Here is a 13,106-nt window from a genome sequence, read left to right as displayed (position 1 = left end):
TCCTGCCTGGAGCTAGAGTACCGTAACTGTGCTTTGACCTAGACTGCATGGACCTAGTGATGTGTTGGGTTTATGTAAACTAATAATAATAATAATGGCAGTTAGTGTGGGAGAGAGCTCAGTGATCAGTAGTGCACTACTGTCTGCCTCTTTGTCCCGGTGAAATGACATGCGCTGAAATGAAGCAGCTAACAAGGCAGACTACTCTCGACTGTTGTTATACCCAATCGCATTCAAATCTGCTTCATGGCTGAGCTGTTGGAAATGGTTTTAAGGCAATCCATTAATCAGTGGGAGGGATGTGCCATGTGTCAATTCAAAGCAGGACAAAACAAGCCCATTACATCATTAACTCTACTGCCTCTACAGTCATGAGTAGAATAATCTTAATACTAGTGTGGGTATTTTCTAGGTAGAGTATTACCTCCAAGCTAACATTATACTGTCTAAATATGAATTGGCTTTCAGGCTTATAAAGCAACAGGGAGTAGGTGAATTAGGTCATTTGACCTTAGATACATGAGAAATCTAATTTTGTCTATAAACTGATGTGTTTTGCTTGAGTATAGAAGTTTTTGTGCTGGAAGGTTGAGCAATTCAGTTCAGATATAGTATGAGACAAAGGTAATGCTCTAATGGCAACACAAATAATCCAATCAAATGATCAAAATGCACTATAGTGAAAGTTACAATAGATACTTACCTGTGTGTTGTCAAGGAGCTGCATAACTGTGAGCAGCAACACACAAAGAAGGGCATTCCTCAGGCATGTCCAAACAGCAGGAAGAGAGGGTGGAGTGATTCCCAAACAAGTGCCAATACAATATTGTCTACCAACCCCAGGCCTTTTCTGTTAGGGAGTGGAGAAGGTGTGTACTCACAGTCTGCTGTCAGTGTTATGTTTAAAAACATGTCCACAGAGACTCAACACCAACTGCCTATGTAACCAAGGTTGCCTGTAATTATGACAACCATCTTGTATTGAGAATTATATAGCTTACACAACAGAAAGAAACAATGAGCAAGTGTTTCTGCTTTGGTTTTCTGAGTAGACGCTTAATAATGAATAAAATCATGAAATTAAAAAGAAACAGTGGTGCCATTTCTGAAAGGTACTGACACTTTGTTGTTTCTGTCGACTTGGACATCATTGGCTCCCGCAGCAGCTGCACAATGCAAGCCCATCTTATTTTTTTCTTCTCATCCTCTTGTAGACTGACAACGTATAAAAATGTCAGTGCTCGGGGATAAATGCAAGGCTTAAGGAGAAATTGAAACCAGGGTTTATGAGCATCAAGATATCCTATACCATAGGACCTATGCTATACCTGGAATATTATTGAATTAATCAATTTCAAATAAATTATAGGCTACAGCAAAAATAGACATCAGGTTGTGCATCAAAGGGTTAACATCTCCTGCCACTGGCATAGTCTTTAAAACAAATAATTGATGGAGGCTTTTAATAATTTACATGATTATACCTATGGATTACTAGCCTGGGAAACTCAAAGTTCACATACCGGTATGTAAATGTGATAGTTGTTAACCCAGTCTGTTTTATCTGGCACTGTGATGTGATTACATTACAGGCCATAGGACACTGTAGTAGTAGTAGTTGTTTTTTATGCCATAATTATGCCAAAGTATTAGCAACTGTACTGTATATGTAAAAGCATTTGAATGAATGAGAAATTGCAGTGTAATGTGTAACTGCTGACTGTTTCTCTGACTGTTTCTCTTCTGAAGAAAACATTGAAATGCATAGCCTGGCCTCAGTGCTGCTAATGTTATGTTTTGTGACAGATAATGTTACATAGACCCTCATTTGTTTCCACTAACTAGACCTGTGGGTGTAGGTAGAATAGAATAGAATAGAATAGAATAGAATAGCATAGCTTGAGTGGAGATGTACTGATTTTGTACAGGAACACCCATAATAAATCCAGTTATTGATTAACAGCTGGATAGCTATCCTACTGGACGCGCGCGTGTGTGTGTGTGTGTGTGTGTGTGTGTGTGTGTGTGTGTGTGTGTGTGTGTGTGTGTGTGTGTGTGTGTGTGTGTGTGTGTGTGTGTGTGTGTGTGTGTGTGTGCGTGCGTGCGTGCGTGCGTGCGTGTCTGTGTGTGTGTGTGTGTGTGTGTGTGTGTGTGTGTGTGTGTGTGTGTGTGTGCGTGCGTGCGTGCGTGCGTGCGTGCGTGCGTGTGTGTGTGCGTGCGTGCGTGCGTGCGTGCGCGTGTCCGGGGAGGCGGGACTTGTGTGGATCTGCTGCGCCTTTGGGCTCCACAATAAGTGTCCTTAGAAGGAAACACTAGCAGAGTAGACTGGACTGGGGAACATTTGTTGCTCCTAGAATTGCAGCAGATCCTTTAGCTTACAGTTCAATGATCAAAGCGACTTTTCTTGGTCAATGACAAGTGAAAAACCAACCTTCATAATATTGAACATATAAATTAAGTGCCACTTAATTGTGATACTGATACATTGTAAGGGAATGTACATCCTTATGCTACACTAATTGTAATGTTATGGTGTAACGATGTCGATATGCCATTGCAAGGATCTAAATTAGCCTGCTTTGCTCGATATAGCCTATGCTATTCAACTTTCTCTCGCCTAAATTTAACTTTCTATGTAACCAGCTGTAGCCTTCTTCAGTCAAAATCTGGGTCTAATGTGAGTGTTAGAGCAGGACAGCCGGGTTATCTTCCAATTTCAAAGCCTTCAGACAGTCCTGTGCCAAGAGGGAGGTGTTGTTGGAGCTGGAGCAGGACCGCTGTTGGAGGAGGAAGCTGAAGTTAGATCCCGATTCGTAGCTGCCTGTTGGAGGCTGATGTGCGACGGGGAACGAGTCGGTCGGGCGGTCGATGTCGATCTCTCTCTCTCTCTCTCTCTCTCTCTCGCTCTCTCTCTCTCTCTCTCTAACAAACTGTGAATACCACTGACAAGATTTTTTAGATCAGTTTTGAAAATCTATTTGGACTGAATCATATAGGTTGAGGCCACGTCTCTGTCTCGTCATAGACAGCCCGCATGTCTGGGAACGCCCACAAAATGTTAAACGGCTGGCGCGCGAGTGGGGTAAAACCGCCGATATATCTCATGGGCTGACTCACCAAAAGACGGTGCTGCGGCTCTAAACTACAGGTTTGGGGGTTCTAGAGCAGAACACAAGACGTCTGCTCAGATGTGCGTTTACTGCGGTGGTTAAATCCCCGATCGTGTCTGCCTGGGCTGGGCTATCAGCTAAATTCTAACTTTGCTGAATGGATAGAACGGGGGAATTTACCCCACCCTGACCCCGCCCCCAGGCTAACCCAGCGTCTATTGTGGGCGTTCCTAGAGCCTGTATGGGCATTCCCAGACATGCAGACTGTCTCTATAGCCTACTGGGGGATATGTCTTGATAGTAGAGCCCGACCGATACTGGATTTTTTAGGCCGATGCCGATACCGATATTAGGGAGTAAAAAAATTCCGTGATTCCGTCATTTCAGAGCTCCGGTTTGTCCGAGTTGATGTCATCAAAGTGTTGACCTAATTTGAGATGTAATTATGCAATATGTGCTCATATTGTTTATATAGCCTATATATTGCTCTGATTACAGCAATATGTTGAATTCAACAGCTATTTTACAAATGAAATTAGCTAACTACCGTATTTCCTCTAATAGTAACCGGGGCCTTTATTTACTGAGCCGCAGAGAGCCCCCGTCCTATATTAGAGCAGAGGCCTGTATTCGAGTGAGGCCTTTATTTCTTAATATTAAACTATCATGGACATACTCCTTTATTTTCATGACTTTTATTGCAAAATATTGCATAAAACCAAACAACGCAAATAAATATTGGTGGTCACTCACTCACTCAGTATCCTCCTCCTCCTCATCTAGTATGTCGGTATCCTCCGCGTCCTCATCATTCAGAACAACAAGTTCATTGTTGACCAGTTCCTCTTCATCTTCCACATCCTCGGCTGCCTGTCTGTTATCCTGGTCCCGCTAACGCAGCTGGGCGAGAGCCTCCCGTCCAGCGGCGCAGGGCTGTCGCTGCTTGAAGCAGTGGATGAGGTTGTCTTGACTCCCGTCAGTTTTCAGACTGTCCACAAACTTGGAAGGACTTTTTGATCAGATCCTTGTCCAGCTTGTCCCAGGCGGCGATCACCCAGTCCACAAGCAGGCGTCGAGCAGGCGCTTTTAGGTTTAGGTTTTAGGCTTATCTGCGTCCCCAGCTATCCACTCGTCGTAGGCATCGTGCAGGCTCTGCTTGAAGGGCTGATTCCACATCACACTGTACCAAATGTTCCGCTGCATATTGCACAACGCTCTCTTTAAACTTAACGTCAAACTTTCGTCTGGTTCGTTTGGTCTCTGCGTTACGTCCGGTTACGTCACACGGTAGATGCGTTGTGTTATGGGAAATTTACAGTACCGTATTCACCGTAGTTTTTGCTCCTTCGTTTTGTTTTTGTTTTTGACCCGGCCTGTATTGAGGGAGGGGCCTTTATTTGTCCGAGCAGGCCGTGCCCCCGTCCTATATTAGAGCAGAGGCCAGTAATGGAATAGAGGCCACTAATAGAGGAAATACGGTATGTATGTTTTTGTAAAAAACAAACAAGCAAAAAACAAAAACAAAAAAACAGCGTGATCGCAACCATTCGGGAGGTTGGAAAATCTGTGTTGAAAGTTCAGAGTTGTCTTGAACGCAGTAGCTTGGAGCACGCGGCAAGGTGGATTTCTCGCGTGATCTGGATCTCGCAAATCCAGCTGCCTCACAAGGTTGTCAGATAGTACTAAATAAAAATTACAACTATCAATAAACATGTCACAGTACTGTGGTGGTATTAACAACATAGCCTATTCCCAGTTAGTCATTTAAAAAATGTTCGAAAAAATCGACTCGTTCCCCGTCGCGCATCACTAGCCCCGAATAGGGAACTATGAATCGGGAACTAACTTCAGCTTGGTTATTGGAGGTGGAGGCGGGGAGCCTGGCCCATATAGTCCGCTGCGGATGAGAGGGGCATGGAGATGTTGCGCCGCTCCTCTGTGTTTGCGGCTGAAGTGATGGAAGTGTTTGACCGCTCGCCCACCGACAAGGAGCTGGTGTCGCAGGCCAAGGCCTTCTGCAGGGACTACATCCACTCCAGACTCAACCGCGCCGGGATCGGCTGGTCCAAACCCGAGCACGGACTGGCAGCATCAGGTGGCACGCTGGGAGAGATTTCCTCGGTCATCATTTGGCTGGGTAGGTCATTAGCCTAGATTGCGTAAAGTAAACTCACTAATATATTATGGAGTGTAACTGTGAGATTCAGAAGTAAGTTTGCAATGGTTTATAGCACTTTATTTTTTGTCTTTTATCGGTAGCCTATCTCAATAATAGGTAGCCTAATATTTCTATGGGGACTTGGCTATAATCGGACGGTGACACTCAAAAGTGACTTTGGAATGACACACTTCATGGTGTTTTGTCTTCTATGGTAAAGTTCATAGTTTTGCTGTGGCATATGGTATCCTTCTGAGCTACCCTTGAGGGTTCCAGGGGGGAAATAAAGGAATACCTTTTCAAAGGATGGCTGTTCAAATCAGAGGTTTCACTGTGGCCATCATCACCCCACCTACAATTAAGGCAGAAAATCATTCAGGACAAAGTCAGATTTCACAACAAAGAACACGCTTAACGGGGGTTCGGTTCCTATGGGTCTTGTGGAAAATCAGTGATGGTCACGCGAGCAATTGTGATGTCATCAGTGAGTAGCTAAGTGGGTTCTGTCCTGATTTTTGTCCTACATTGGATGATGTCATCATGGTCACTCGAGCAATTGTGATGTCACTGATTATGTCACAATGTCTATGACATGCGAAGTTGAGCAATTGTGCGCTGAGTGATGTCACTCGAGCACTCCATGATGTTATCAGTGATGGTCACTCCAGCAATTGTGATGTCATCAGTGAGTGATGTCATCAGTGATGTGAAGTTGAGCAAATGTGCACTGCACATGCCAATAGAGCAGGCGAGGCCACGCAGCAGCTGAGCTGCGGGCGAGGCTGGAGTTGAGCAATTGTGCGCTGAGTGACGTCATTCGAGCACTCCGTGATGTGATCAGTGATGGTCACTTGAGCAATTATGATGTCATCAGTGATGGAAAGTTGGGCATATGTGCACTGGCCATGCAGCAGCCGAGCTGTGGGCGAGACCCCGCAGCGGGCGAGCCTAGGAATCGAGCATGCATAGCGTGCAAGATTTCTAGTATATGTATTTAAGATCTCATCACTGTAATCTGTTAATCTCTGAACCTGCCTGTCCATACCTGAGAAAGTTTACTTAACAGATTTGAGAAGCAAAGCTAATAGTTTTGGTGAGATTATTACTCAGATATTGAAATGTAATGATCACACTGTGGGTGTTTACCAGAAGCAGAGGCAGCCGATGGAATATTGAAGTTTAAGTTTGAATTAAGTTTAGTTTTTCAACTCGTTTTCGTGTTCAACTTGTTTTTTTTGTTTTTTTGTTGTTTTGGCCAGGCGATGAGTTGGAGTACCTTCGTCCCAACATTTACCGTAATGTTGCACGACAGCTCAACATCACAGTGGCGTCTGAGAGCGTGGTGTCTGATGCCTTCCTGGCTGTGGCTGCAGATATATTCTCCACAGGTAGGTCCACATCAAAAACTGCTTTTCTAAACCAGCCATGCATGCAGGCTAAAGTCTTTTGCCATCACGTCCCATTCTGATTACACAGACTTGCGACATGAAACTTTGGTTTAGTTTTTGTTTTATTTATTTGCACGTATTAGAATCAGAAACAGACAAAAGGAAAACAACAGAAAATTGTGCCAGTAGAGACAGGAAACCCTAGTTGGGCTTATACTGGGTCTCTACCTAAGAATGAAACCAATATTGATAATAATATAATAATATTGATAATAATATAATAATAAGATATTAAATAAAAATAAAGAGCTTGTCATTTAGGGAATAAAACTATAGTTTGAAATAAATACACTAAATATACTGAAAGTTAGGGGAGGCATCTGCTTTAGGAAGAAGTCAGCTGTTAGTGCATTGTGTTACTGCTTCTATGACTAAATAAACCATTTTCAAACATTTGTACACAGACTGATATAGAGGGAGAGAAGCAGACACATGTTCAGAAAAACACTACGCCAATTCTGTCAACCCTTCCCAGTTCCCACCTACTTTTTCATGCTCATGCTACTACTACAGAAAGACCATTGGCATTCTTGAGCTGGTTAGAGATAAGTTGTTTCTGTTATTATCCCCTTACAGGAAAGGAGCTTGTGTAGGGAAAACCTTCAGCACCATATTAGGTTAAAATGTTCCTCAACTGAGTGATTATTGGAGACAGTTGGGACCCCACCCTGGGAGTTCACTCAGAACCTCAGCAGACTTTTCCTCAGGGAATAACAAAGCATTCTGCTCCAAAGGTAATTAAGCTGCGATTGCAAAACGGAGAAAACCACTTATCCACAATCTGTGCAAGATTACGTACACAACTATTTGTACACAACGGTGTGGACAACTAATCTCTATATTTTCTGTATTTTCTATTAGTTGAATTGACTAATTTGAACACAATAAAATGGCAAAAGATTATCCACTCCCAATACACTCTTATTATGATGAGTACTAGTACTTGAAGTTTTCACTGTACAACACATAACGCTAGAAGGTAGAGACTGTAGTTTGTCTTCAGTTTCAGCTGTGGGAAATACAACCCCACAATGAATATAAATTTAGACATAAAGCTGACAGACAGACCTGTAGTGTCAGTCTGAAGAGGAAGTCATGGCTCATATAGATTACTGTTGTACATAACCACAGTGCACAAGAGTCACACATGCCATGCCCCCCCCCCCCCCCCCCCCAAACTAGCCTGGAGTGCTGTTGGTCATTTCAGATAACCCCATGGCTCTGACATACACTAGCTTCTTATCACAAGGATGCCAGTTTTTTAAATGGCATCAACAACATCATTCGTAAAACCAAATTTTGGATTTCTGATATAGTGATGCATTGCAGATTACATGAGAGTACTTGAATTGTGCACTTCTAAGAAAATGTTTCACTGTAATTGAATTGATCTGTAAATGAGTCAGAAGCCAGTGATAAACATCTGAACTGGAAACATTAGCAACATGGAAGTATTTCACAATTAGAATGAATGCTTTGGGGATCTTCCTTTAAATCACAGTAAACCCAAAGAAGATACAGTTATGGTGGATTAAAGCTAGGTGGCAGGAAGAGGTTGCTGGTCACTTCCTAGGGTGACCTCCTTTATCACCGGTGTGTCCACAAGTGTAATCATAGGTTTTAGTTCAATCCCAGTGATCGTCTTGGTAAGTATGTGCCTCATGCTACCACCACTGCCTCCTCTACCACCACTGCCTCCTCGGTCGAAGAAAAATGTCTATCCTTTGCCAACTTTCATCAGAGCCCCACTAAGCTCTCATCTGTTTCTCCTATTCAAAACAATTTGTACCAATAACTCTACAAGATCTAGTAAACACTGTTCTCATAAGCGATTGTCCTGTGGCCCTGTGGGTATAATCCCTTCTAAATTCCTCTGAGAGGTCCCACATGCTCACTATTATGAACAAATCCCTCACCTCTGGCTGCATGCTGAGCTATTTTAAGATCGCCACTGTCCAGCTCCTCCTAGAAACCTGACCTTGACCCACCCATACCTCAAAACTACATACCAATCTACCAATTAACTTTAATGTTAAGGTTATCAAAAAAGTTGTTGCTAAGTATATGCCTTTGATACATTTCAAATCTGCTTTCCATCAGCAGCACAGCACAGAAACAGCCCTCTTAATAGTTCCAGCTGACATTTGTATGGTGGCTGCTGAGGGTGAAGGTGCCAGTCGTGGCTTTGATACGACTGATCGTGCCATCGATAGACTTAACCACTGTGTCATCGTGCCAGGCTGGGCCCTTGTCTGCTTATCCTCATATTTAGACTTGACTCAGAATACAGAGCCATTGGGGGCGTCTGGTTAGTGTAAAGCTAAAAGCACTCACCTACCTCCAGGGAGACCCGTGTTCAATTCCATGGGGGCGGGACTTCCGGATTGGTCAGACGGTCCTACAGACACAATTGGCTTGGGGGGGATTCGGGGGGGTAATTGATCAGAATATAGACCCATTTCACTCCAGTGGTTACTAGCATTACAACTGCACACACATTTTTCACATCTTCAAAATACATGTTCAGGCATCACCTGTTTGATGTGTGTTTGAAGCAAAAGTGAGTTTGAGAGTTTCAAAAATGTCTACAATTGGGTGACTCGCTATGTAAACAAGGCCAGTTGTAGCATGACAGTGTTTACAGGGGGTACTGTACTGCAAATTCCAGATTTCGGCCTTTAAACAGAGAGAAACGTTGACTACCATTTATAAGAATTCGGGTACTAAACAGATGACAGTTCTAGAAGATGGATGGAAGTGAGGCTCAATTTGTATGTGTTGGACATATAAACACTTTTAAAAATAGTCTGAGGCTCTGACTTTAAATGGTGTGGTAGATAAAAGTACTGTACTAAGTTTGAAAAATGATCTGCTGACTAATCTAATAAGGAATAGTGTATGACTGTTGCATCAAGCCTTGTGTCTGGGCTTTCTTCTTTGTGCGCCTGGCTGCTGCCAGGCTTTTTAGAACTCTTTGAGCCGTCTTCAAAGAGAGCTGCTGACAGACAGGCTCGTCCCCTGAAGCAGCACACCCCAACTCCATAAAAACACTAGAATCGCTCTTTGCCTTTTTTCACAGAGCCATCAAATCAACAAATAATATATTTGTGTGATTGCAAACTATATTGAATTTGTGATGATTTTACAAGTTGTTTTCATATGAAAAATGGGTTAGCGCTTAAGGTTTGGAGTAAGCGTTCAGTAGAGATGTTTTATTCACTTCACACTCCTATAATTTGTGTGTCTCTTCTTGTCAGGGGTGACGTGGGGAAAGGTGGTCTCTTTGTATGCGGTGGCAGGAGCCTTGGCAGTGGACTGCGTGCGGCACGGCCATCCAGCCATGGTCCACACCATTGTTGACTGCATGGGCGAGTTTGTCCGCAAGAGTCTGACCTCCTGGCTGAAAAGGAGAGGGGGCTGGGTGAGGGAAACTCTATTATTACTGCCAATTCACTTGTCTTTGTGCCTCTGTGTGTGTGCGTGCGCACGTGCGTGTGTGTTTGTGTGTGTGTGCGTGTGTGTGTGTGTGTGTGTGTGCGTGCGTGTGTGTGTGTGTGTGTGTGTGCGTGTGCGCGCGCGCGCGCGCGCGCGCATGTGTGTGTGTGTGTGTGCTGATTGCTGATATTACTGATACTAAAAGCAAATTTTTAATATTCGCTCAATGCAAAAGTGTGTTTTTCTGTATGCAACAGCCTTTGTTTGGGAAAGGCGTTGATAAATACATGCATAGTCCTGCAGTGAATACACTTTGTTTGACACCCTAGATGTCAGATTCAGGTTAAATACACAAACTTCTGCATCACACATTGAGAAGCCCGTGTATATCTAGTGTCAGTGATTAGTTTGTGTTGCTTGCTTGTACACATTTTCAATAGGTGCTCTCACACTCAGTTGAAGTAGGTCTATCTTCGTATACCCTCATGTAGCCAGCCTAATAGGTGTACAAGTGATGGCACAACAAGGCGATCATTTCAAAGAGAGAGTGCTTGAGACAGAACAGCGCCAGGACAGCTGACCCTCGTTAGTGCTGTTTGCATTGAACTATTAACTTGATTTACAAAAACCAACAGCCGGGCATAAAATTGAGTCACTGCTTTCAGCCACAGGAAAACATCTCTCTTCTGTACAATCTCCTGAAAGGGAACATCTGATAAAACGCTGCAGAAATAATTGTGTTCAAGTGGAGCTCAGGCAGAAAAAGGAACAACAAGGTCTGGCAAAGTGCCTCCCTGTCTCTGTTCTGCTCTGCTGGCAAGGCACAGGAAGTGAACAAAGGCACATTTGAAGTGAACACACAAAAAGAGTTAAAGATAACCATGTGACCTGATCGAGTCCCTCTGTCCTGCCTGTCGCTGTTGAAGCTAGAATTCCCAGGTCAGGTTCATTTTGCAGATAAGTGGGTGTCGCGCAATGGAAATGTGTTGTAGGCTATAACCAACCTCCAAACCATCAACGAGCCACCAATTTTCTAGCCACAATTACAGTCTGATTTGTGTCTTTTTCCTACATGGAGAGCTGATGTCAGCACGTAGCACACCTAAATAACATTTCACCTAAATAACATGTCATGAAGGATTCTAGGCCAGAGGGATCTGATAGTCATTTCACTGTGCTTTCTGTGTTATTTTATTGCCTATGAAAATCTTTTGCTAGTTATACAGGTCGTTTGTTGAAGCATGCATTGTTGAGATTACAATGTTGGCTTTGGCTTTGAAATAACATATTTGTGGACCAGTTGCACATCTTCTCACTGCACTTTCCCAGGATGTTGTCAAAGCAGGAACATAGTTGGTTTTTATAGTCTCTTCTCGTCTAGGTCAGATGCACGCTATGGCATATACTTGAAATGTGACAAATGTATATGTATTTTTTTGTCCTGTTAATTTCAGAATCAGAACTCTGTGACACACCCATGACTCAGTGTCCCCTCTACTCTCGCAGGTGGATGTAACAAAATGTGTGGTGAACACTGATCCCAGCTTCCGTTCTCATTGGCTGGTGTCTGCTGTCTGTGCCTGTGGACACTATCTGAAGGCGGTGGTGTTTTACCTCCTCAGAGAAAAGTGAAAAGGCACAGTCATGCACTGGACTGTGAACAGTTTCTCTCCCTCTCACCAGCATACCACAACACCACGCCATGCCACAGAGGCGTCCACTGCTTTGGATATGTTTACACTCGCAGACGTTTGCACTGAGCATCCCCTGAGGAACACCCATCCCCTTCACAGACATGGATCTGCCTTGCCTCCTCTGCTTCACATGCTAGACTGTCTATTTATTGTAAATGATTGTATTATGGCACACTTGAGATGTTATTCAAATGTGAGCTCATCAGATCACCTATTGTACATTTTGATGCTGAATTGTAGCTCACCTGTGTTGTCCACATAATATCATATTGTGGGTTTCATTCATTTTGGACAAAAGTTTGTTCAACTTTAATGTTTTTTTTTGTTTTTTGTTTTAATCTTGTGCAATAGACTACTTGCACAACTCCACTACTTCCTGAAATGAGTGGGGCATCTTGGTTTCCTGTCCTACACTATTGGATGAACTGATTAATGTCAGGTGTGCCTGATCACTGTTGTTGTGACTACAGCAGTCAGGCACACCTGACATTAATCAGTTCATCCAATAGTGTAGGACAGGAAACCATGATGCCCTATTCATTTCAGGAAGTAGTGGAGTTGTGCAAGTAGTGCATTCTCAGATGAGATTATTTTCCTCCAAAACAACAGAAATGCCTGTTTGGCAGTGGCCTCTAGTGGTTGAGAATTATAATTATCCTGATATCTGAGTTGAGAATTTACTATCAATGGTTGAGAACAATCTATTTTTGGGATTTGTTTGCAAACATCTGGACCTCTGAACTAGCCAGCACATCTGTCCAACAGATTAATGACTGTTATTGAGATATATATATATATATATATATATATATATACGGTATACACACACACACACACACACACACACACACACACACACACACACACACACACACACACACACACACACACACCCAACCAAAATGAATGATTTTCCCCCTGATGTGTTATGTGTGTGGTAAATGTGTGTTTATATTTTTCACTGTGTGGGAGGCAGTATATGCTGTCTTGACCATTTCATTTTACGAGTAGAATTTATTCTGTGAATAATTTCACTTTTATATGGCATGCAGCACTGAGTGTCCTGGGAAATAAACAGTTTTTATGTGTCAAACCGTGTAGTGGTTGATGTTTTTGTTTCTTTATTGTTCCATTGATAGCAGACACTGCACTGGTTTCGCAGAGTCAAATGTTTCGACAATGCCACTCTCACTAACTCATCTTGTCACAAAGTAAAGTACATATCCTAGCCTAGTCCTACTATTCATTTTTTTTTTTTTTT

General features: G+C 43.0%; 1 protein-coding gene across 2 annotated transcripts; it reads left to right on the top strand.

The window, feature by feature from the left end:
• The first annotated feature begins 4,990 nt into the window (after positions 1-4,990).
• On the top strand, positions 4,991-12,898 carry boka (BCL2 family apoptosis regulator BOK a). Of its 2 annotated transcripts, none has more exons than XM_083647590.1 (4): positions 4,991-5,247; positions 6,528-6,656; positions 9,974-10,137; positions 11,658-12,898. In XM_083647590.1, exons 1-4 carry the CDS (start codon positions 5,025-5,027, stop codon positions 11,781-11,783), a joined length of 642 nt encoding a protein of 213 aa, XP_083503716.1. In that variant the 5' UTR covers positions 4,991-5,024; the 3' UTR covers positions 11,784-12,898. The 2 variants fall into 2 exon arrangements, with proteins under 2 accessions (XP_083503716.1, XP_083503717.1); XM_083647591.1 differs by having other exon boundaries at positions 11,606-11,713.
• Positions 12,899-13,106: the final 208 nt, after the last annotated feature.

Source organism: Poromitra crassiceps (genome assembly GCF_964638095.1).
Source record: "Poromitra crassiceps genome assembly, chromosome: 12".
Lineage (NCBI taxonomy): Eukaryota > Metazoa > Chordata > Actinopteri > Beryciformes > Melamphaidae > Poromitra > Poromitra crassiceps.
The sequence above is the reverse complement of the archived record's forward strand: the minus strand, read 5'-3'. Positions and strand labels throughout refer to the sequence as shown.